Raw genomic sequence first — 25547 nt, forward strand, 5'->3', positions numbered from 1 at the left:
CTAATTATCTTGGACTAATTATCTCTGCGTTAATGGTTTGATGGCTGTTATTCATCATATGGGAAGCATAAATAGAGGGTTAGAGCTAAGGAGAACAGTTGTAGGCGAGGTCTTTTCTCCTTACTATTTGAGACTTACTTTTTTCTGTAATGGATCTAAGAGGAGCTTGGTTTTGATTATTGGACACTGTACTTCTGACTCCCAGTCATATAAAGTGATTTTATTAGTTGTTACGTATTTATATGATTCTGTACTTCTCCTTTTTGACCTTGCTTTCTCGTCTCCCTAAGCACAACAACACTTTGACCCAGCCCTCTAGGACTTAATGATCTGTCAAATAAAAGTTTTGATATCCTCCATCTCTTCTCTGTAACTTCCCTTCTTTTCTTATTCTAATGTAAACTGGTTGGCCCTTGAAGATACTGTTTCTCCTCTAGCCCTCTCAGGTGGTGACTATTTTCTTCCCACACTCCTTGCACAATTAATGTGGCAGTAAAATAAATATCTTGCTTTCTCCTTCTTGCTTTTCTAGACCATTGTCATTCTCTCCTTGACAATTTTTCCAGCTTTAAATTGGATTTATATTATCCATCTTGCCACCTGAGTGCCATCAGGGATTGCATCGCTGAGTGCAAGGAATCAGTCATCTGCTGTCTTTGATCCCTTCTCCTCATTTCATGATTTGAAAACCTTGTTTACTGACATTATCTCATTAATGTTGCCTTAATCGTTGGTGATTGAAATATTCACATAGGTTACATTTCTAATACTTTGACATCTCAATTTCTTGATCTCCTCTCCTATTAAGGTTCTGTTTTCAGTCTACCTCACTCCCTCACTGCCATTATCTTACACTTAATATTATGATGCTAAAGAATTTCAGCTCTTCATGATCTCAGTTGCCAGCATCCCATTCACTCCATCACCTCACTTTCCCAGGGCACTTGACCTAGTACTGTAATTCCAATAATCCTTTGACATGACCAAGACCTCCAATCTAGTGTTCTTACCATGTTTCACAACTTCTAAACTCTCTTATGTCCTCACTTTACTTTTATATAGATTAAATTTCACAGCCAATCAGCATAATCATGCTTTTGCATGCATTTCAATTCCCATCCTAGTTAAACCCATCTCTCCTATTCACCACCTGCGTATGTGCAGACAAATGTGATGGAGAAAAACACACAACCATTCAGACTGGTCTCATATCAATTATACGGCCACTGTTCTCATTTAGGCCCTCACTGTTCTCCAGAAATCATAACACATTGCTCCAGACTACTCACTCTCTGACTTTTCTAGATGACTTTTTTCATACCTGTCTCATATCCAATAACCACCACATCATCTCCCATACTCACTCTAGTTTTTTTATCTCGATGATTTTTTAAAATTTGGAAATCAGCAGAAGACATTGCACTCTATCATCTCTCAGTTCACTTCAGTAGCTTCTCTTTGTTTTGGTTTTTCTATACTTATTCTTTACAAAACATGCAGAATTATCTTGCTAAAATATAAGGCAGGCCATGTTATTCCTCTTGCTCAGATCCTTCCAAGTGATTCCAAAGCTGGGTATCTTCTGTGTCCCCTAGATCCTTTTCGCTCTTCTCTACCCTGTTTTATGTCATAGGACACTGCACTTTTTAGGTGGCCTTTGTCAGAGTTTTTGATCTCTGGATTATGGTTAGATTCAACAGTGAGGACACTAGCCAGAGACTGGTGGGCGCAAGAGTAAGATCTAGATATTCCCCCTGTTTCTATCTGGCCAAGTGTTGGCTGTGTCCATCTGTAGAAGACCCACAGTTGCTGTCCATTGCCCACTCCATGAAGATATCCCTGTTTTCTTATAACTACTTCATATTCTTGCCAGTTTAGGCCCAGGGAGATTATGTTTCCAATTATACTATTACTGGGTACTATACTGTCTCATATTGTGTTTTCTAAACTTTGTTCACACATCTGAAAATTAAAAAATATATATATTATTCTTACATACATGGTATATTATGCCATATGTTTTCTGCTGGGGCTACAGAGATACATTTCCCATTTCATGTGGAGCGAAATGAAAGGTCCTTCAGTGGCCTGCAAGGGCATACATTAGTGTCACCTCACTCTAATACCTCTGACTTCATTGCCTCTTTTCCCACATACTCCATGTACACTAATCACAGGATTCCTTGCATTTGATTTTTGACATCTTAGGGCTTTTACACTTGCTGTTAAGTCTGTTTCTTCTCCCACCCCTTAAGATCTTCACTGAAAAGCCACCTTTGGAGTGGGGCCTCTTTCGAATGCCATTTAAAATTGAAAGCCCTTTCCCAGCACTCCTCACTCCATGTCTCTTCTTTATCTATCATATAGCAACCTCTGTATTTTACTTATTTAGTTTGTTTATTATCCATCTCTTGCCATTAAAATGCAAGCTTGAATAGAGCAAGGAATTTGTTGTATTCACTCGTGTTCCTGGTTTTTATAATAATTCTTGGCACAGAGTAGGTACTCAATATTGTTGAATGAATGAATGAATAAAAACACAGGGAAAATGCTATAGGGGATTTGACAGGAAAGACAATGTTTTCTGTGGGAAGTATCAGAAAACTTGTGTTTGAACTGTATCTTAGGAGTGAACATGTGAGATGAGGAGGAGGGTTTTCCCGACAGTAACAGCTTGAACACAATCACAAGTACTCAAGAAATGACAAGTCACTTACTTGAACTGGAATGTTGAGTCCATATATGGAAGTGAAAAGGACTAAGTTTTTGAAAATCAGCTAAGGCTAGAGAATGGAGTGCCCTAAATTTGGACTAAAACAAACCAAAACAAATGTGTCTTTTAGGAAGTAAGGTGACACAGTCTTCGAGAGTTGGCGTCATGGTCAGAGTTGTATGCAAGAAAGATTGATTTGGTGATGGCTACACAGAGTTTGAAGAGGAAAGAATGGAGTAAGAGAAACTGAGAGCTGTTTTGAGAGATGATGAGTCCTGAACTGCAGCGTTGGTGATGAGCCTGGGAAGAAGGGCTGCAGGATATGTCGTCATTATCTAGGAGTTTACTGACCCATAGAGGACAATATCTATTATTCAAGGCATCTGGAAGAGCTGATCTCTTAATTACCACCTGTACCTAAATCAACACAGGAAATTATTTTATTTTTACAACATCATTTGTATTTTAAATCAATAAACAGATTATTTTTTTCTCTTGGAATTCATTAACTCTATGGCACACTGTTGGTAGAGAGTATTTATCAGAGCTTAGTGTCCTGTCCTTTTGGGCCTATTTAATAGCAAGATGACAAACAGAACATCTGCCAATGAGCTTGATGCTGATTCTAGCATCAGCTGTTATGCAGATAGAGAGGAGCAGGGATGGGAGCCCTTAATGTGAGGGTCGCGGCCAGGCCAGGCAAGGCACAGCTGGGGCTCTTTTCACCCCTACTTCATCACAGACCATCTGTCCTGAAGTAATGCCAAGGGCCAAATTTAGTGGTGCTGGATGTGGTGTTGGAAGTCTCTGGATTCCAGTACTGAAATTTCATTTCATACAGTAATGAGCAAAAGAGTAAAATGGTGTCTTTCATAAAACATTACATCTGTGATAGAGGGGAGATGAAACAAAGAAGATGCGAGATTTTATTACTTAGTTCCTATTGAGAGTGGTCATGATTATTTATTTACTTAAGAAAATGTTAATAGAAAAATTGCCACGTACTAATCACTATGCTAAGTGCTCGGATTAGAGATTCAATAAATAATGTTTCTTCATGGATGCTTACAGAACAGCAGGTAAAACAGATATGTAGAAATTTAGAATTTAACATCAGAAGTATTAGGAATGATACAAGGATAAGAAACATGTAATTCTGCCTGGCAAACATCTGGAGGGTTTAAAAACATTTGGGCTGGACTTGAAGCACTGTAAAAGTTTTGATGTGGAGGGGAAAAGGAGTGGGCATTCCAGGCAGAAGAACTTTGGCAAAGCATGTAGGCCATAAAAATATTTGGCATTTTCTACAAACAGAGCAATAGTGGACATGTAGCTTATATTCTTGGGAATCTTGGGGAGAAGTAAGTGGAAAAAGCTGTGACTTTTTGAAGAAGCAATTGACTCAGGAAGAATGGAAGAAAGGGGGCGTCTCTGAGATTTGCTTTGATTTTGTGCAACTCAACTAGCATTTTATGAACTTATAGGGAACGCCAGACTCTAGATATCTGATTTTACACTACCTGAAAGGGATCATGGATTGCGCCTTGACACACATGAAAACCTCACTATTTTTACACAGACTCCTAGAATACCAGGGATGGAAAGTCACATAGTGATCCTTGAATTGTATTGATGGGTAACCATGCCATATGCTTTGCTTGAGGTCCCACAAGAAAGGAATTACAATTTGGAAGCCTCTCACCTTTTAAATATTATTCCCAATATTACTAGACCCTGGTGCTGGGATGTATGTGTATATGGAGAGGGAAGGAGGCTATTTAAGCATTACTCAGTGAATAAAAAATAAATAGAATTCTAACATTCTACAAAATTCCTAGTGCAATCCTATCCATTTGGAGCACTCAAAAAGCCTGATGTACAGAGAGGATAAATGACTTGATTATTAATATATAACTATTTCAGTTCAGAGCTGTTTTTTTTTTTTTTTTTTTTCAAAGAAAGCAATTACCTTTCTTTGAAAGTTCATCTTTACTTTTACAGTGGCTGCTTTGTAGAGTAAACCCATTTTCAATCTCTCCAGAGATGAGCCCAGGTTAAAAGTTATATTTTGGTACCCAGACCCCAAACCAAGAACATGGCTAACAAGCCCCATTGACCCTATCCTTCTTTAGCTTCCAGAGACTGCCTTTTATCTAGAGCAGAGCAAAAGAGAGAGAAATTGAGAGAAAGAGGAATGCCAACGCTTTACAGTATATAACTTTCCCCCATTCTGTAGTCTTTTAACAGGCAAAAGAAAAGACCTAACCAGAACCAGAATGAGACAGCTCTTATTTGAGTTGTGGCACCACTGCAGTCAGTTGATTACCATGTTAAGAATAAAGTAAGGAAGGCTAAGGGCCAGTCACATGCCTTTTCTGGAACCTCAATTTATTCAACTGGAAAGTAAATGTTTGTCTATGTTACTGCAGTGACTTTAAAATACGCTAACAAATTCTTTGTTATTCCTCCATCCAAGAGGTGGAGCTGAATTCCCCAACTCTTGAGAATGGGTTGGACTTAAGAGAATCATTTCTAACCAATAGAATACTGCAGAAGTAATAATATATCACTTTTGAGGCTAGGTCATAAAGGGCATTTTGACCTTGCCCTCTTGGATCACTTGCCCTGGGGTAAGCCAGCTGATGTGTCATGTGGACACTAAAGCATCCCTATAGGGAGGTTCATATTGCAAGAAACTGAGACTTCCTACCAGCTTCCATATACCTGCCCTTGGCATAGAGCTGTCAGATGACCACAGCTCTGGCCAACAATTTTACAGTCTCTTCAATTAGCAGCTGAGCAAGAACCATCCAGCTAAGCCTCTCCCAAATTTCTGACCCACATATACTGTGAGGTAATAAATATTTGATGTTTTAAGCTTCTATAGCGCAATTTATTAATAGCAATAAAATAAATACAGCTTTTTTTCCTACTTCTTACTTTTTCAGAAACTATGACATTTTTTGTAGTCTCCAACCCTTAGATTAATATGAAACTCTACTAAATCTTTCATACCTACAGTTTTCAGGTATGAAAGATTGGACCATGTGCTCTGAAAAGTACTCCAGCATTTAGCGGGTTAAGGAATTTCTCACAGACCTCTTCATTTCCTCCACATTTCTCTTATAGTAAACAACTAACAACAATAATAATACCACTACCAAGCATGTGCTTTACACATTTTTGAGATGAACATTTATTATATAATTTTACTTTTACAACAATCCAATGAGGTAGTTATTATATTATTCCCATTTTGTATATGAGGAAACTGAGAACCTGATAGCAAAAGTATGCTATTGAAAGTCACAAAGTCAGTACAACTATTATTCCAATTTATGTCTTCTGACTCCAGTTTAACATATCAAGAGCATAATAGAAATGACCAACCATTCCTGACACTCACTGCACATTATAGCTATAATGGTCTGATATTGGGAGAGTTTTTATACATTTAACTTCTTTTTTACATTATTGATATTTGCAAACCAGTGAAGAATAATTTTCTCTTTTCTCTTTTCTCTTTTGGTTCTACTTAGAAGTCATTTGTCATTTCCCAAAACAAAACCATCCTATCATGAACACTTTGTCCTGTTTAAGATGGCTGATCATATGAATGTAATAAATACTAGAGTTATGGATTCTTTTGACTACACAGTTCAGTCACTACACTGATTCTTTCTCTCATTTTATTATCTTTATTTTGTCATATTTTATGTAATTTAATAAGATAGGAAAATAAATGATTCAATTCCAGTATTTTGCAATGAGTTTTAAGTTTTGTACATTAAGAAAAGGATTATTTACAATATTAGGAGTTCTTTTACCTTTTAAATATATATTTATAGTATAACACCATGTATTTCTCGTTGAAACATATGCAAACTTAAGACAGTTATACTATATAAAAGCACATATCTAGATCAATATGGGAGATTCAGTAGACTGAGATAGACCCTAGGTATGTGTAATTTTTTAAAAGATAATATTCAATTCTAGTTAAGAACCACTTGCTCAAGGTATTTCAAAACACAATGCTAAATGATAAGTTCATTGCAAACATGTGTCAGAGTTTTTGACAATAGAAAATTAATAAGTTATATATGTCTCTGAGTCTTAAATAAATATATATTAGATTTTTTTTAAATAAAGCAATGAAGTATTAAAATTCCCATTACCTGGGTGAGAGAAGTTAAAAACAGCTCATGATCTGATTTCAAAGTTTATTTTGAATTTTTCTTCTTTCTTCCCATGAGCTCATTTCAAAGAGTCATTTTTTTCATTTAAATATTTTGAAATCATTAAACTCTTCAAGAGAAAAACTTTGTGAATTATTTTCTAAGCAATTTTGAGTGCATCAGCAATCTCCCTGCTATATTAAGAAATGATAAAGTTTTTTTTGTTCAACATTACAAACTTAATAACATAGATCAAGACTCATTAACTATTAATATTTGCCAACTCAAAGATAGCTTTTTCCATGATCTAATAATATTCCATATACATTAGAGAAGTCATATAAAAATTCAAATGTTTAATACAAACAGAGAATCCAAATGTATAGACAGCAGATGCACAGATATCACAGGCTTCATCATATTCACACTAGTTCTTGTCTCTTCCTTCATTTGAACTTTAGCATGTTCATTTTGAATACCCTATTTAGCTCTTCAGATAAATGGATCAAGGGATGCTTTCTAATGACTGTGTTACATGCTCTGCTGTGTTCTAAATGTCTTCCATTCTTCTGAGGCTCCTTGGATATTCAAAATGGAATGGCTCATTTGCAGATAGTTTGAGCATCACATTCTTAGGGAACTAACAAAAGCTCCTGAATGGAAAGTAACCAACTACAGTCACTTTCAAATTTTTAAGCATGCTTTGTCTTAACCAGAAGCTGTGATTATGATTATTATGCATTCCTTCAACAATTTTTCTTTGGGGAACACTTACAAACAAAGTCTACTCTTCTGCATGCTGTTTTATCTTGATACCTTGGCAAACTGAGGTGGAGAGCTGGTATTAAAGTCTTTTTTTTTTTTTTTCCATTATCAAAGTATGCGACATATCTCTTACCTCTTCTGGCTTCCTCCATATGTTATTCTCATCACAGTTGTAGACAAAGACGATGCTATGTTTTCACCAAGTTCATTTCTTCTCTTTCGAGAAATAGGAAGACTACATTTTCTAGTCTTTTTTATAATATCAGGACCTCAGTCTGGCTAATGAATTGTAAGTGAAAGTAATGAGTGTCATATTTCAGCTGAAGCATAGAACAACAGGAAGCCACACATTTCAGATGGCAAAACATAAAAAAAGTAAGCTCCTACGCTGGACATATAGCATAAACAAGAAATAAATCTTGTTAGATGAAACTACTGAAATATTGGGGCTCTTTGTTAGCACGCATAGCATATCTTATTCTGATTAAGATACATGATGACTACAGCAATCTCACCAGGTTCCAAATATCACTATTGATACTTCATATATTATAAATACATTCCACTAATCATTATTAAAGTATTTCCTTGAGCTGAGGCAACTTCAAGGGCTAAACATGCCCTACGTTTTCATCTATTGCCTGCAAACACCTTGTTAAGAGGAGGATTTGTAGTCCTTGGCTGGAGAAAATCAGAGCCTACAAGGGTAAAAGAGGAGTTAAAGAGAGGTAAAAATTAATGGTTCTTGCTTTTTGTGCATTAGAATCACCTGGGAAAGTTATTCCACGTGCAGATCCACCCGACATCAGAGATCCTCATTTAGTTAATCTTGGATGGAGTCAAGAGATAGCATTTTAATATGAGCCCCAAATGGTTCCAATGTGGATACATTGGGGAATACACTTCAGGAAGGCTTGGGCAAGCACCTAATTGAGGCTCTAGTTCCCTTGCAACCTGGACAATAATACAGAAAATACGGGAAGGGTTTGAAAGAGTTCTTTCATAGGTAATAGTTTTCCAAGCTTGACCCATGAAATGCCTTATTTAATTATCAAGGGCATGATATGAAAATACAGATTTCCAGACAATGCCCAGCACCTAATGAATTGGTCTCTCTGGCGAAGGGCCCACCCTAGGACTTTCATTGTTGGATGTCCCTCAAGTTACTCCTAGATGTATAAAAGTTTTAAACCAATGGCATATAAATTTCTTATCCTTCTGTGCATATCATTATGATTAGTTCAATTTATTATTCATGACTTTTTCTGAACCAAAACATTAGCTTTCCCAACCACTTCAAATCTTCAATCTGGGAGTGCTTATATTGTTGCTAGACTTCTTAATAGTTATAGGAGAGGGTAACTCTGAAATTCAGTTTTCATCGTAGATGCTGAAAGATAAAATTTGTTTTTCAAGGTAAATGGTGAATATATTTTTATTTTCCACCAGGAAAAACACAAATAATTTATTTTAAAGGAAAAAGTATAGCATTATCATAGAATCTAGAAGACACCAAAAATTCTACCTTTTAAATGTCTTAAGAAAGTTTATAACATTTAAAAATGAAGCTATAAAAATTATAATATGACAAGGCAAGATGATATATCAGACCCTTAACATAAAATCTAATTAGCTGTGTGTGGGTTTATATTAACTGCTTTTTTTATTTGAGTGTTTTTATGGCCCAGATTAAATAGTTCCATCAAGGTAGCTTTGTAATAGAATTACTTCCCCTTCAATCTTACATGGATGGTTCTAGAATTGGTACTGGATCAAGTGTCAGAATCTGGGTTACAGACTCAACTCTATTGCTAATTGACTAAGTGTCACTAGGAAAGTCACTTAACCTGGGTAATATGTTCCTGTTCTATACTGCTTTTGGACATTTTATGAAACTTTAAAAAAGGTGAGGCATATGAAATAAATGTACAATATATCATTTAATGCCCACAACACCCAACAAGGTTAATAATAGTATCTTTATTGTAGCTAGCAGGAGATTGGGGCTCAGGATCATGTTCAAACAGATAGGGGAGAAGTAAGACTCACATCCATCTCTACTTGACTTAAAACTCACGCAACCAAGTAGACAATATTTCTTAGTCAATGATATATCCATTTACCCTACAATCTTGTAATTTCTCTTATGGATAAGCATGGTCCATGAAAAAATTTTCTTTCTTATTATAATTTGCCTCATTGAAATGTATGGTACTGAATATCACATTTAACTGTGGCATGTCAGGTCAAGAAGTAATAACATAACCTCTGAGTTTTTCTCCATACAGTAGAAGTGTAGTCCATTATTTTTTTGACCCCTATAGAGCTAATTCTGAGCTAAGACTTTTCACTGCTTCCACTACATTTGTATTGTCAAAGGCAATTGATACTTACCAAAATGTAGTTCTGAAAGCACCAAAATTATCTAGCTACCCACATAATATGAGCTTGTGTTTAATTTTCCATGCCTCTGCCATTAGTTATTTTTCTTCACTAATAAAATAATTTATAAGTGAAAAATGTAATTTCTATATTTTTTCCAAAGATATTTTACATTTGAGATGCTATGTTCACACTGATAGTCGGTAGGGGAATCTTCTCCCTCCTTGATCTTTGGAGCCACTTACATTACCCATTATTAACAGATTTGGAGAGAAACTGCTATCTCCCAAGTTAAGTTCCCTGAATATACATCAAGGATGGATTACTCTTCACAAGAAGGGATATAATCAAGGACAAGGCCTTTGGGTTGTGCTAAGTTATTTTCTGCTGGATATTTAGTTAGGGTGGCCAGTCATTTCCGAATTACAAGTTTCATTGTGAGCCACATTTTCTCTAGAGGAGCCTTGTTCCCCAATGTTTGGAGTAGGAATCTTCTAGTTTTTTGTTTCAACAGAGAAAGGATCTTCTGAGTACCTTTTCAAGAGGGTTAGTGGGATGAAACTGCTTTCTTTCTTTCTCCACTGCCCATTCACTGTTACTGACTGGGAGTCCCTGATACTCATTGGGCCACAACTCACCAACAGCCACAGCTAATGTATTAAAGGTGACTTCTCATGTAAGGTGTGGTCTCTCCCTCTTTTGGTTCTGCTCCTGTTCAGGAGTAGCAGACTTCATGGTTCTTATTTTCTGATAGCAAACTTAACAGGAAAGAAACCTTTAAAGAGTAGATGGAAAGCACCCTATTTTCCAGATTTCTGTTTTCTAATGGAGGATTAGGTCAAATCAGCTCAACTGTACAGCACAGATGTCTTCAATTTGAGGGGAGAATAAACATTATTCTCTATCCCCTTAGAGCCAATCTGTGTCTTCCAGTTCCAGTATGTCCAGGGACACTTAAATCCCATTTGGATATATGTTATTTGCTTATATACTTGAGTTATGAAATTACAAAACTAGTTGCCCTCTGGCTGACTATGAGCCACATATGTATTTTGTTTGGCTCTTTGTTTCTTCCTTCTTAAGTTTATACCATCCCATACTTGACATTATACATAAAAATCTGGATTTTTTAGATTCTCTAGAAAAGAAATGGGCAATATGGCAATATTGGGGCTCAATTAGTGGCAACAATCAAATGGAACTGAGTAGAAGCTGCATTTTTTTTTTATGGAGTCTGGCTCTTATGCCCAGGCTGGAGTGCACTGGCGTGATCTTGGCTCACTGCAACCTCCACCTCCCAGGTTCAAGGGGTTCTCATGCCTCATCCTCCTGAGTAGCTGGGTTACTGGAACCTGCCATGATGCCTGGCTAATTTTTATATTTTTGAAGACACAGGGTTTTTTCATGTTGGCCAGGCTGCTCTTGAATTCCTGACCTCAGGTTATCTGCCCACCTTGACCTCCCAAAGTGCTGGGATTACAGGCATGAGCCACCATGTCCAGCCTGAAGCTGCCCCTTTTTAAGAAGTATGTGTTCTTCAGTTACTTAGAGGCCCAATGATCTACCTGACTTGAAAATCAAATGCCAGGTGCCTTTTATGAGTTGGTGAAAATGTTTACAGAGAAGAAATAACTATCTGTGTCTATGTCCTTATTCACATCAGTTCTAGATGGAGAGCTTGTATAATATGCTGATATCTGGCTACATTTTCTTTTTTGTTACCTGCTGATCCTTGTAGGCACTTGAATTTACTATCCCTTCTCAGATGCCTGAATGTGAAGAAGGCACCGATCTCCACTCCACATGCCTTACAATAGTGAATTTTTCATCTGTCAGTTCTAAAAATATGAGATTCTTATAAACTTCTATTTTATTTAAATCACGTTCTCTCTCTCTTTGGGTTATTTTCCACATCTCTCCCATTACATGTTGTAAAGAAACAAAAAAGTCACCTTAGTCTTTCTGGTACCTAAACCAAATCTCAATTTCCTGAAATGCAATACTCTCCAGATAAGAATACAACAAGCATAGAAAGTAGAAAGGTGAGAGAGATGCAAAAATTTGTTAGTACAAATAAAATGACGTAAAAATATAATTTTATTGATGCCAACAATGTTAGGCAGTTTAGAGAACACTAGTTTACAGTGAGACAGAGAACACCATGGATCCCTGGGTGGGTATGTTTGGTTCCTTGAGAAAAAAATGTGCTGTAGGTTTTCTGTTGATCTCAGTCCTACAGCTTCCACCAGAACCAGCTCCTGTCCATTCTGCTTCCTGGGAACGCATACACCCTGTACGTATCATAACCCAAGTACACCTTACTGACTTATAACATGAGGTCGATCCACACACTGAAAAGAAACACATTTAAATTCTTAGCTCAGTTTTAAAACATTGAAACAAGAGAGAGGATCAGACTTTAGGCAACTTTCACATACTGACCTTCTAGGGCCCAAGAAGAGTGTGCTCTTCTGAGGCCATTAGAGGCAATAATTCTGGATTCAGGTCCTTCAGGTCTTTTGTGTCCTAGAAATAAACGGTTTTTAAAAATCAATAAAGGGGACAGAAATCTGACAGTCCATTAGATGATAAAAATGTCAGGTTTTCCCACAGGTTCATGACATACAGAGGGTTGGTAGAGAGAGTAGCCACCACCCACCACACACAGTAATTACAGGATGTAAAAGTCATTGTTATTGGATAAGTCCGTGAAATGGTGAAGAGCAAGGGCTGAGATCTGGGGAGCAGGGGGTTCCAATCTGGTGCCATTTTGTATCCACTGAGTTTCTGACTCTTGGGGAACAGGCTTACAGAGGTGTGTCTCCCACTGGGGCTGGTTATGAATCTCTGCCCGGCTCTTGTTCCTAAGGTGATTCTCTCCTTCACAGTAGGTGACACAACAGCGGCAGGTGGCAGAGGACTTCCCTCGGTCCTTGGACATTGTGCCTGGGGCTGGAGGGGTACCTGCAGCCCTTTCTGAGCTCTGAAGTTCTGGGGGCTCTTTCAAACGACTTCTCCTCCTTTGAACGTGGTCCAGACTGATGTCAGACTGGGAAGAGCAGCTCTCATTCCAGCCAGAACTGGCACTCAGACTTCTCAGGGGAAGAGCCAACCGCAAAGCTTTCCAGAATTTAGAGCCAGAATGTTTGGACTTTTCTCCCTTCCAGCTCACAAAGGACACAGACTCCTTAAGCTGAAGAATGCCTGGGTGCGGATGCTCAAGGGGACGGTACTCAACCACAATGAGCTTGGTGGCAATGGAATTCTGGCACATGACACCCAGTTTAAACTCCAGCATGCTGATGCTCTTTTCTGTCACATAGTCAGGGCTCAGGACAACAATCATCCTTCTGCTTCTCTGAATGAAATCAAAAACTGCTTCCACTGTATCTATAGGAAAATGGAAAGATAGGATAATGTATAATGAAAACATATACATTCCAGTTCATTATTTTCTATCCTCCAGAGGACAGGCAATAAACAAACACTTGAGATTACAGGATCTCAGTGCCGAATAATTTACCCAGTCAAAAAATCTATACCAGTCTTACCAATGGTTGAATTTACAACCTTCAAGGATGTTAGTTGAGCTCACATTGCAGTAGTTTCCTTCTTCAATAGGTCTTTCTTAAAACACACACACACACACACACACACACACACACACACACACGGTGGGCAATTAAGTAACTCCTCTGAAAATATTAGCCACCCTTAAAAGCAAAGCAAGTCATCTCAGCTCTGTTTACAAATTATTTCTTGTTTTGAACTCTTCTTCCTTGTGCAACTTTTATCTGGTGGTCAGATCTTGCATCTTTAAACATTTAAAATATTTGACAACTATTTTTATGTCACTATATATTTTTTTGGGGTTTTTTTTTCTGTTTGTTTGTTTGTTTTTTGAGACGGAGTTTCACTCTTGTTACCCAGGCTGGAGTGCAATGGGGCAATCTCGGCTCACCGCAACCTCCGCCTCCTGGGTTCAGGCAATTCTCCTGCCTCAGCCTCCTGAGTAGCTGGGATTACAGGCACGCACCACCATGCCCAGCTAATTTTTTGTATTTTTAGTAGAGACGGGGTTTCACCATGTTGACCAGGATGGTCTCGATCTCTTGACCTCGTGATCCACCCGCCTCGGCCTCCCAAAGTGCTGGGATTACAGGCGTCAGCCACCACGCCCGGCCTATGTCACTATATTTTCTTCTTATGTCCAGATTAAATACATTCAGAATATTTTTCTTATTCCATAACTGACATGGTCTCATGTCTCCTTCACACTTTTACCAATTTTCTCTGGATAATGTTCAGTGTATAGATGTGTCTCCCAAGAGTAGCATTATGAACAGGAGTGAACATAATGCTGCTGACATAGTCTGATAAGCAAAGAACCGTAGGAATTGCCACCTTCTAAGATGCTCAGTTATATCCTTTAACACTTTACATTTTTGGACACAACATCAGACCATTCATAGTAGTTCATAGTATTTATCTTGTCAATTAAATTCTCTCTCTCTCTCTCTCTCTCTCTGTGTATGTGTGTGTGTGTGTGTGTGTGTGTGTGTCTGTATGTGTGTGTGTGTGTGTGTGAAGAATTGGCATTAAAGGGACAAAAACAATGGCAATGGGTAAGAATTAGTCAAGCAGTGAAGACTTCTGGCAAACCATTCACTTCTAATGTTATCAAGGTGGATTTGGACAGATTCTCAAGGGTAAGTTCTTCAAATAAATACGATGTTTAACTCGCTGTGAGATTCAGGAGCTTGGAACATGCCATGTTATGAAGGAAAAAAATTCAAAATTGTAAATCATAGCCATTGATAACTTTGAAACATGTGCCAGAGACACACTGTGAGGGGGTGAACACCTCTGCTTTTGGTCCAGGGATGAACCAGTAATGGAGAGACTTTTCAGCCTGTGGAGACAGACTGAAAGTTTGCATTGGTCATTGTGAATTTGACAGGGAACGAGGGAGCTGTGCTTCTTACAGATTATTGTGTGGTTTTTTATTTTTATTTTTGCAATCAGTGGATTTAACAAGATTTCAAAACGAGAAATAATTTGTAAACAGAGCTGAGATGACTTGCTTTTGAGGGTGGCTAATATTTTCAGGGTAGTTAATTGCCCACTGTGTGTGTGTGTGTGTGTGTGTGTGTGTGTGTGTATGTGTGTGTGTGTCTGTTTTAAGAAATACCTATTGAATTTGAAGGGAAATTGGAGAGACATGTGCTCATGTTTTGAGAACTTTTGATTGGTTTAACCAAGAATGCAAAAATGTTTTTAGAGACTTTTTTTTCATTTTTAAGAGATAAATTTAAATTCTCACTTATTATTAAAACCCTTGTGTGTGTATGAGTCTGTGCACATGTGCATGTGTTTCAGTAACTCCTCAGCCCCCTCCAGTCCTACTCAGAATCTTATGAGGCTGCCTCTCACAAATCAGAGAATATGGAAGTGGGAAGTCTACTGCTTCTTTCGGCTCATGAGAAATGTGAAAAAACCTTAAGGCAACATGGCTAGCTTGTCAACAAAGAAAATTGATGCAAACTGTGTGTGTGTGTGTGTGTGTGTGTGTGTGTGTGTGTGTGTGTGTGTGATGTTTCACTTCAAAATAATCACCTTAGGAAAATGTATATTTTTGCCAATAGGAATATCATCTTTTAAAATACAACACTGTTCCAGATCTTAAAAAATGTCTTTTGAGTCTGTTGTTCTTTTATTTTTTCTATTGGTACTCTGTCCAGAAAGGAAGAAAGTTTAGATTTGAAAGAGGACAATGCTAAATGCAGATATGAGTGGTGGAATTTTAGACATTGAGGAACAAATGTAGAAGATGCTTCTCAGAAAAGTCTTGGGCTATACGGAGAGACCTTCACTTGCTACTGTAAAGGAAGTTGCATGCTTTATGGCATAGTCTTCTTCATATCTTCCATGTTGTTAAAACTTCATATTTGAGGATAAGGGTTATTATTTTTTAATGCTAAGGTTTACTTGGAGAAGTAGTAATTTAACTCATTCCGATTAGCTAAAAAAAATGAGGTATGGCCATATAATAATGAGATTAGTTTTCTTGTGTGGTACTAAATTGGGTTTGAAGTTAAGTTATATGATTGAGAACTCTTCAATACAGAAAAATACTCTTGCCTGTAAAAGTCATAATTTCCATGGAGCTCACTTAGAAGAAAACTAGGACTGTAATTTTATTTTCCTCTGGCTGAGTTATTAGTAGATAAAAGAAAAGCAAACCTCTGTCTCTTTCATTTTCTCTCTTAAAACTTGAAGTATAGAAGAAAGGGAATACTTAACTGGAAGATGGATGTGGTTTCACATATTGCTTTCTCCATTTATCTCTGTTTTTATCTTAATACATTTTGAGCCTTAGTTCATCCATCTATAAAATGCATATGATTAGAGCAAACTTGTAGCGCTGATAAACAAACTAGATACCTATATGTAAATTTCTAACATACAGTAGACATTTCCATAAATCACTTTGATTAAATTATTATTGCTCAATGCCTAGTGAACACAATAGTAAAGTAATATATGGAGTAATATTTGTTTAATCTGTATTAATTATTAATGCTAACTAAAATATCATCTTAATATGTGGATTTATAAGAGTAATAAGGTGTAAAATTTCTGTCTACTCAGTTTTAAATAGCTGTAGATTAAAATTACTATTAAAACACTCAATCTCTTAACCCATTGCTAAGGTTACTTTATCTTCTTTGGGTAGAAACAGAGAAATAAGATAGACCAGTTGCTAAATGTGTCTCTCATATAATACTGTGCATTTACTTGCATTAAAGAGCTATTGACATCAGTATATGATGGAAAAAATACCTTGAGAGTTTTAGGAAGATTAATCACAGCTGGGTAGATAATGTGCAAAATGCTGAAACTGAATCTGCCAAAGAGTCACCAGTGTGTTCTAGGTCACTTAACATGCTCAGAGTTGGAAACAACTTCAGACTGAAAACCATTTATCCAATGCAAAAAACTCATATACAAAATCTCAATGAAAACCTATCACATAACTGCTTGTATACTTCTGGTAATGGCAGACCTAGTTTCCAAAGACAGTGAATTTCATTTGTGTTGAACTCTGCTTTACAGCTATTTTGTAACTGAGTAGAAATCTGTTTCCTTGTAACTTCCATCCATTGATCCTAAGCCTATACCTTTGGGACTGGTTTGCAAGACGAAAATTAATTCTTCAGTAGAAAAACTTTTACTAAGCTAACCAATTCTGAGCATGTTATAGGTCTCAATAAATATTCTTTGAACAAATGAACAAATAGGATTTTTTTAAAGCAAAAGGCATCTCTGCCACTATGGAATTATTAGCTCAAAATATGTTTCCAAATATTCATCATTGATTTATTCAAAAGTTGTGACAGAAATGCATCTTTGATTCAAATGATCATCAATTAACGAAACTCATGGCACTGTTTTTATTTTATCTATTTCCAAAGCAACTACTGTGGGGTTGCATAAAGCCTATTAGATGTAAAAGATTCCTGTAAGCTACCTAAGTTCCAAGTTGAATGTAAAGGAATAAGCTTGTTTTTCTTTGTTTTAAATAATCTCTTTCTCCCTTTTCTCTGTCTCTCTTTATCTCTCCATCTTTCTGATGGTCTTTCTGTCTCTCTGCACATACATACACACACATATATACATACAAACATAAACACATATACATCCATAAAATATGTCCTAGTATTCAAAAGCAATCCATTTTACTGAAGTAACTTTTACTTACATGTAAAGAAAATGTTCTTGACATGAAGTTTCCAATTTTCTCAGATTTATCTCAGAAACTTAACTAATGTAACTTATTACATTTCTTTATAAGCACAATAATCAATTCTTTGTTTTCATTTATGACCAAATGTGAAAATAAAGACATGAAACACATGCACAAAATAAAATTCAAAGCTGAAAATAAATGGTTTATTTTTAACATACATAAATTTACAAATCAAATGAAATATGAAAAATACAAAAGTTTGTGAATGAAATAAAAAAGATAATCTCAAAATATTAAAACCTATGGAAAGAAAATAAGTAATTAATGAATGATGGTTTTGCTTCCCAATACAATGGAGTGATTTTTTATTAGAATCCTTGGGAATTATCTAAGTTACAATACAGAAGAGAATTAAATAAATTTTATGTGATTTTGTAATTAGACACTCTATATATCACAGTTCTTTGTTAACCTGGATATGAAAGGTCCCTATAGCATATGTCTAAAACCATTAAGCTTTTAAACAAATTTAGTACGTGCTTTGTTCTTGTTCTCTAAATTACAAGTATATTTCCCTCAAATGTTCTCTACTGGGCATCTTCTGGAACATAAAAAAAAATCTTGAAACAAATTCTCTTGCAATGATACATATCACTTAAACTTGATATGTTTTATATTATAGCATCTGTAAAAATTAAGTACCAAAGGCAGGAATATAAATAGAAAAAACATCAAGGCATTTCTAGGGGTGCCCAACAGTATTTGGGAAAAATATGGAATCCAAAAGTGCAAAAGGAATGCAGCATTGGCAAGAGAATGGTCCTTTGGTGATTAGACAATTCTCTGTTTGCCTAAAGCTTATGTAAGAATTGGTATTCAGAGCTTATCTGGAATAAGCTCTTTTCTGGTCTAGCAAGTGAAAGGTTAATAGAGGGAGTCATTGTGGTTTCTAATAAGGAAAAACTTTAATAAGGCTTAAAAAAGTAGATCCAAGAATGATCTACATTTCCACTGTTTTCATCCAAGTGAAGCCTTTTCCAATTTAAAATAATCAATAACACTTATATAGGGAAATGATTTATTATGGACTTCAATAGTGATGAAGGGCACTTAAATATAGAAGATAATTTTAGATTTGCTCATCAACATTCATGCTACGGGATAAGGGCTTTCTTAAATTATGAATTATTGTGTTTCACAGGATACAAAGACTCATTTACAGGCATATTTGTTTCCTTTATCATTCAACAGTGCAAATAGTGGAGCACTGAGATTGACATAGCTTAGTTTCTAAATGTGTCTCCTGGTAATATAGTAGGAAATCAGTTAATGCCTGATGGCTGGCTACTGCTTAGCAGTGACCATGGAAGCTCTGTGCATAGCAGATTCCACTGCAACCCAGAAAAACTGTAGCAATAGTTATTTATACAAACTTAGGCAAGACAAGAACTATGACAACTACCACTCTGTGAGCTGTGAATTAACAAATAATATGTACAGAAAACACGGACACAAAGGCATTACAGTAAAAACATAATTTAAAAACTGGACAAGATTCCAGTGGTTTTTAATATTGTACCAATGGCTATTTAAAGTCATATACATATACACACACACAATATGCATACATATAATTCATATGCACATGGATTTATATTCACACATATATGTAATGTATGTATGTGGATATATATGTATATATATAATTTGTGTTTGTGAAGATATAAGATATATATCTCATATATACATGTGTGTGTATATATATATGTATAATCTACATGTAACATAGATATTTACCACTCTGTAAACTCTGCTCTTAGTTTTCCAAGTCTTAAAAACAGCAAAATATTACTGACAACAAACAAAGCAACTTGCATTGACAGTGACTTTTCCTACTGACTTATCTGGAGCAAGTATATTTCCTGTACTAGTGAATAGATTACAGGAAATACAGTTAATTCTCTTAGAATATTCATGCCAAATGCAACTCTCAAAGTCACTAAGTCTGACCTCCACACTTTACAATGGAGCAACAAAAACAAGTGAGGAAAAATTACTTTCCTGGTATTCACATTAGCAAGGCTAAGACTTAAAAGACAAATTGCCAAACATCCTTTTCTGTGTTCTTTTCGTGAGTCAGAAAAATGCCCTAAAAGACTTTTGCTGTTACCTCCCTCTCTATAGCACCATTAGGAGTTTTCTTTCAGACTGAACCAAGTATGGAGCCACGTGCAAACTCTAAATGACCAATGCGATATAAGCAGATAGGGAGAAGGAATGAAAAATGTGGGTTGACCTGCGGATAATCAGGAATTGACTGGAGCAAAAGCAAAAATTAAGCAATATTTTTCAAGTTTACATATATTACATCAATTACCTGAGAAGAGGGCAAAGGTGGTATAGTAGGAGAAAAGCCCTTTAAATCAATTAAACGAAACGTTTTCAGTTACACTGCTTTGTATCATTCTAAGTAGGTACCAGTCTTGCTGTGGTTATGTATTGTACAGCCGAATGAGCAAAAAAGTTCATTATCCTCAGCTAAAATGTAGGCAGTGATTATATTTTCAACGGACAAGTAAAAATAAGATAAAAAGAAAACTATACTCGGAAACTCATGACCCTGTCAACAGTGACTTATTTTAAAGGCATCTTTAAATTCATAGGAGAGGCTGCTCCATATGTTAAGATTTTAAAAAGAATGGAGACATAAAAACAGGGACAGACAATGTAGAAGGGGAAATTCGCATTGAACAAGTCTTTGCCTGCAAAGAACATAGTGGCATCAGAGAGACTGGTGACAGACTGTTGATAATATCATTCTAAACTTTAGTTTCGCCTGAGGAAGCAGAATAGTCAGACACACAGTCACCCTAAATTTATCCCTATAGGGAGGTTTAGACCATTATTTTTTGCCTGTAAAACCATAAACTGTGAATGAAGAATGGGGGAACTCTTTCTTTCTGGAGTACCCCTTGTTCTTTTTACTCTTTTCCTTATTCTTTTCATACATTTTTCAAAGATGAATACGAGAGACCCTGCTCATCACTACTAGACCGCCTGGGACTTCTCTTCACTGGCATGGCCACCTGCAGCTGCTTCCAGAACCTGCCCTGTGGATACTTGGATTTTTCCCCTTTCCATTTAATGACCGTGAGCACCGTCTTAGCCCTCTTCAGCTCTTTCACCTTCGTTTCCTTCACAGCTTTGTACTGTACTAAAATGACGTTGATGTTGCCCCGAGAGGCCATATTTTCTAGGCCAGCCTTGAGCTCCAGGAGGGCTTGGGTTCCCTGGAGCACGTAGTTGGGGCTTAGAACAACCAGGAGCCGTCTGCTTTTCTGAATGAAGCTCAAGGTCTCATCTGTGACAACTGGGAAAGAAAACAACCATGGGGATTAGTGTTGGCCAAAAACTCCCCAAAAGCATGGGGCTGGAGGAGCAAATGAAGGGAACTTACGGTAAACTTAGCCTGAGAAGCAAATGAAAGGAACTTGGGGTGAGCTTAGCCTGAGAATTGAGATGAAACTTTTTGCCAGCAGCAGTTTGAACAACTCAGTCCTTACCTAGAAACTCTGTTCATTGAATACCACTGTGTTCAGAGAAAACAGAAAGTATAAACACATATTTCCAAAAAAAATTCCAAACAGGCATAAAGCCAAAAGGTAGTGCATTGTTATGACACCTTGATCTTCAAAAACGATACTTGAGACAGAAGGAATAGGTGTGTTATACTGAAATCAGTTTCTTCAAAGTGTGTAGCATCTTACAGTCCAGTCACATCAGCTCATGGGCCCTTTCTTTTCCAAAGAAACCCATGCATAAACTCTCTAGTACCAACAGACACTCAAAAATATATATATTACATAATTAAAATAATAGAATTTTATATTTTGCTAGGACAAGACAACAAAGGGGGACCTTCATCTTCTGAGAGTCCCTCTCTCTTGTTGGATACCTCTGACTTGAATATCACTATGTCGTTGCAGTAGAAACTTAAAAAAAAATCTAGCCACTGAATGGCATTTTGGCTGGTAACACATTCTCAGTCCAGCTTTCTACTTCTGTCTGCACTGGAGCCTAAATTAATCCCTGATCTTTCTCCTCAAGCTCCTATTGTTACCATACAGCCATGTGTCTCGGCAGCTGTGTCTGCTTTCACTAACAGGCAAATGCTTTCTTCGAGGGAAAAAGATGAAAAAGCAGGAAAAACGGAAAAGCAATGTAATTTTATTCTGCTGTCAAGGGCTCTGATTAATTCCTGTCACTAAATTCTTGGAGCCAATCCATCTCCTCACAGTTGCTTATCGAGGATTGCATAGACCTTTACCTGTGGTTCAGATGGCTGCCAACTCCAGGTAACTTACTAGTACTGTGGAAACTTACCTCATGGCTGACTATACTGCCTTATGAAGTCATTTTGCCCGTTAGTGTTCACAGGTTCAGAAATAGTAGAGAAAGACTTGCGATTAAAATCTAGCATGCACAGCCTGGAGGAGAATCCAGGAATGATTGTCTGCTTCAAGCAGTGGCACTGGGGGCTGAGCATGTGTAAGCATAGAAAGAGACTCAAGAGTCAAAGAGGACTGGCTGAGAGCAGCTGGAAGAATACAAAAGGATGCAAAAGCTAACTAACAAAAACAAGATGGGAGAGTAATTCTGTAGAACTTGAATTCTTCAAAGAATTACCACCCCCTATTGGAGGGTCTTACCCAGTTCCATGGTAGACAAGTATTTGCTGAATGGCTATATGAACAAATAAATGGGTGAATAAATGATTGGGGAAATTAAGTATTAAAATGAGTGGAATTTATCCTTTAAATGTATAATTAAGTCATAAATTCCTGGAAAAATTATACTGAAAGAGATGTCTTACAATGGACTTTTGGGGTGCTGATTGGGGAGATAAAATAACTGATCCAACTAATTCAAAATGAGAATAAAATTTCAAGTTTATCTCAATTATCCATGCAATATTTTAAAAATTTGTCAAATTATGAATGTAAGCTGTATTTGAGGAATAAAATTGGTTTGTCATGCTTATGATTAGATATATTACATGCATTTCAACAGGACAAAGTTTAACAGTGGGTTTGGGAATATAATTTATATGTTTATTAAAAGACACTGATGAAAAACTACTTTGTGTGTCCCTGTGTGGATGTAAAAAGGAGTTGTACTTTTATTTTAATATATTCAGCAATTTAAGCATTTCTTTTTTTTTTTTTTAACCTCCTACTTACACTGGTTCTTACAACATTTTTAAGTAACCCTCAAATGTATAAGCTGACAGGAAAAAGAAACAGAACCAAAGAAAGGGGGAATTTGAGTAGCACTATTTCACTTGAAAAGAAAAGTGAGGGGGGAAAAAAGAGCAAATGCCTTAGGAAAATATTGTAATTATTATGAGTGAATGACATAAGGACAAATTCTATGCACAATCTTCTGCCACTAAGTTTTAGTAAAGCCAAGTAAACCCGTCTTTCTAAAAACAAAACCAACCCATTTTTTTAAAAAAAATTACTCAGTCTTGTAAAACAATTCTAGACAAACCAATGTAGATTAGCCTAAACCAAAATATCTAAATGTGAATAAACAGGATGTTTAAAGCCACGGCCCTTTAATAGAACTCTAACCCACTGTGCCTCCACACTTTTCTGACATGCAGCTCTGAAAGATTACAAGGGCAAATATTTTAATACCATAAACTGAGTTGAATAGTACACATCTTCTAATGTAGTTTTATTTCTAGAGGAGTCTGTTACATCAAAAAGCATCTGACGTTAAATATCCAAAGATGCTGTACCATGACTCTCACCCATAAAGCAAAACTAATGATTCTCTCTGCCTTTCAAGGTAGTATCATTTATACTCATCTGAAATACCTACTTCCCCCAGGCAGACTGTCTCGGTCAAAGATGCACAGCTTGTATCCAAATTCATTCTCCAAAACTCCACGAAGGGTCAGTAATACAAATTCTTCTTCTTCAGCATTCCTTGCATAGGATACATAAATATCATACTCCTTCCCATCTAGCAAAAGGAACACAGATACAATATAAATTAGGAAAATTACATAATACCATTACATTTTAATCTGAAATCTAACTTCTGCATATAGACATTTTCATTAAGTGACAGATTCCAGTACAATTTTCTACTTGCAACAAGTCTCCAGGCAAAACGACTATTTGAAGATGTAATTTTGAATGTTCTGTGATGTATCCTCAACTCTCATCTTACAGGCTACTTTATGGTAGAAAAAGAGTGAAGTTTGCCCCATTCAACTGTAAATTAACAAAGCCAGAAGGTAAATCATAGATGCTGGCAATTGATACTCTGCAGAAAATTTCTGCTTCCCATCCTAGCATATCACTCATTAATATATTAAAATTACAAACTGAGCAAAACTTTGTCAAACTGACTGAATTATTTATACCTGAAAAGAACTAAAATTAAAAACATAATTAAATTTAATGGACCGATCTTTCACAAAGTTGCTTAATTATAAAAATTACATATCATTAAAAACCATTGATTCTATGTTTCTTCCATAAGCCTAACTGAATTAAAATCTTTATGGGGTGGACCCACGAATTCGTATGTTTAAATACTCTATTTTTTTCTGTAGGGAAATTTGCATGAGACCCGTGCTTTTTAAATGTTAATGTGCACACGAATCACTTCTAATAAGCTACACATGGTGTTGCTGCTGGTTCACAGATCACCATCTGAGTACAAGGAATGTGGATCAGCACTGTCCAACACATCAGCCAGGAGCCATGTGTCTATTGCTCACTTAAAATATGCCTGGTTTGAACTGCGATGTGCAATAAGGATAAAGCAGAATACATTTTAAATTTTGAACATTTTTAGAACCAAAAAGTTCTAAAATATCTCATTAACTTTTTAATATTAATTGCATGCTAAAAATAGTATCATAAATATATTTAGTCAGTTCATTATTTTTGCTTGTTTCTTTTTTACTTTTACTAAAGTGGTCACTGGGTAATTTTAAGTTAGATAAGTGGCTTCAACTATATTTCTATTTGGACAGTGCTAATTTAGAATCACTCACTTATTAATCCAAGAAAAGAGAATAATAATCTGTGAAAATATTTTTAATAGAAAGGGCTGAAATTAAAGGTAATCTGCTTAAATCTTCCAGTTGATCTAGGTTTTATCAGGTCAACATGTTTTTTTTTTTTTTTTTTTATTCTGACATGTTTTCTAAAGATGACAGAAGAGGTTTATGTCATATTTCTGTTACTTACCTAAAATGGTTTCATCTGTTCCAAAATGAGCCCGGTAAAATAGGACCATCTCTAGCCAGTAAACATGGTAGACAACAATGAGAATCACCACTAGCAGGACTGTGGCTCCAAAACCACAAGCCAGTTCTACTGTGTATCTTGGAGCTGGCACTGGAATGAACAACGAAGAAAGAATTGATTTCTGTGTGGTGACCACAGTGACCCATCATCCTGGAAGATAGCTGGATAAGCCAAGCAACTTAGCTATGCACCTGCCTATGTATGAACAATCAGAGATAACATTGTAGAGTTTAGTAGTATTTTAAAATACTTAGACTGTGTCATATTTATCTTTTTGTTTCCAGCACCTAGGAGAGGTGTTTTTTATCTGAGTAGTCTTTTATAATATATAAATTAAAACAGAATTGTAACGTCAGGTAGGGCTTAGAAGGTCACCTAGTTCAAGTCACAATTTGACACCTAAATCTCCTTTAAAATATTTTTGAAAA

General features: G+C 36.3%; 1 protein-coding gene across 8 annotated transcripts in view; it reads right to left on the reverse strand.

Moving 5' to 3' along the window:
• Positions 1–5882: 5882 nt before the first annotated feature.
• Positions 5883–25547, reverse strand: part of IL1RAP (interleukin 1 receptor accessory protein) — a 150213-nt gene continuing 130548 nt past the window's right edge. For 4 of the 8 annotated variants that reach the window (XM_032298250.1, XM_032298251.1, XM_032298249.1 and 1 more), the window contains 3 exons: positions 25060–25209; positions 23675–23818; positions 6995–13428 (listed from right to left, as the gene is read on the reverse strand). In XM_032298250.1, the coding sequence (XP_032154141.1) occupies positions 12710–13428; positions 23675–23818; positions 25060–25209 (1013 nt within the window). In that variant the 3' untranslated portion in view covers positions 6995–12709. Of the gene's footprint in view, positions 13429–17964; positions 21159–23674; positions 23819–25059; positions 25210–25547 lie in introns of those variants that run through there. The other 4 variants (XM_032298256.1, XM_032298255.1, XR_004275137.1 and 1 more) reach the window with 3 other exon arrangements.

This window comes from Sapajus apella, unplaced genomic scaffold (genome assembly GCF_009761245.1).
Source record: "Sapajus apella isolate SASKATOON/1434 unplaced genomic scaffold, GSC_monkey_1.0 scaffold38, whole genome shotgun sequence".
NCBI lineage: Eukaryota > Metazoa > Chordata > Mammalia > Primates > Cebidae > Sapajus > Sapajus apella.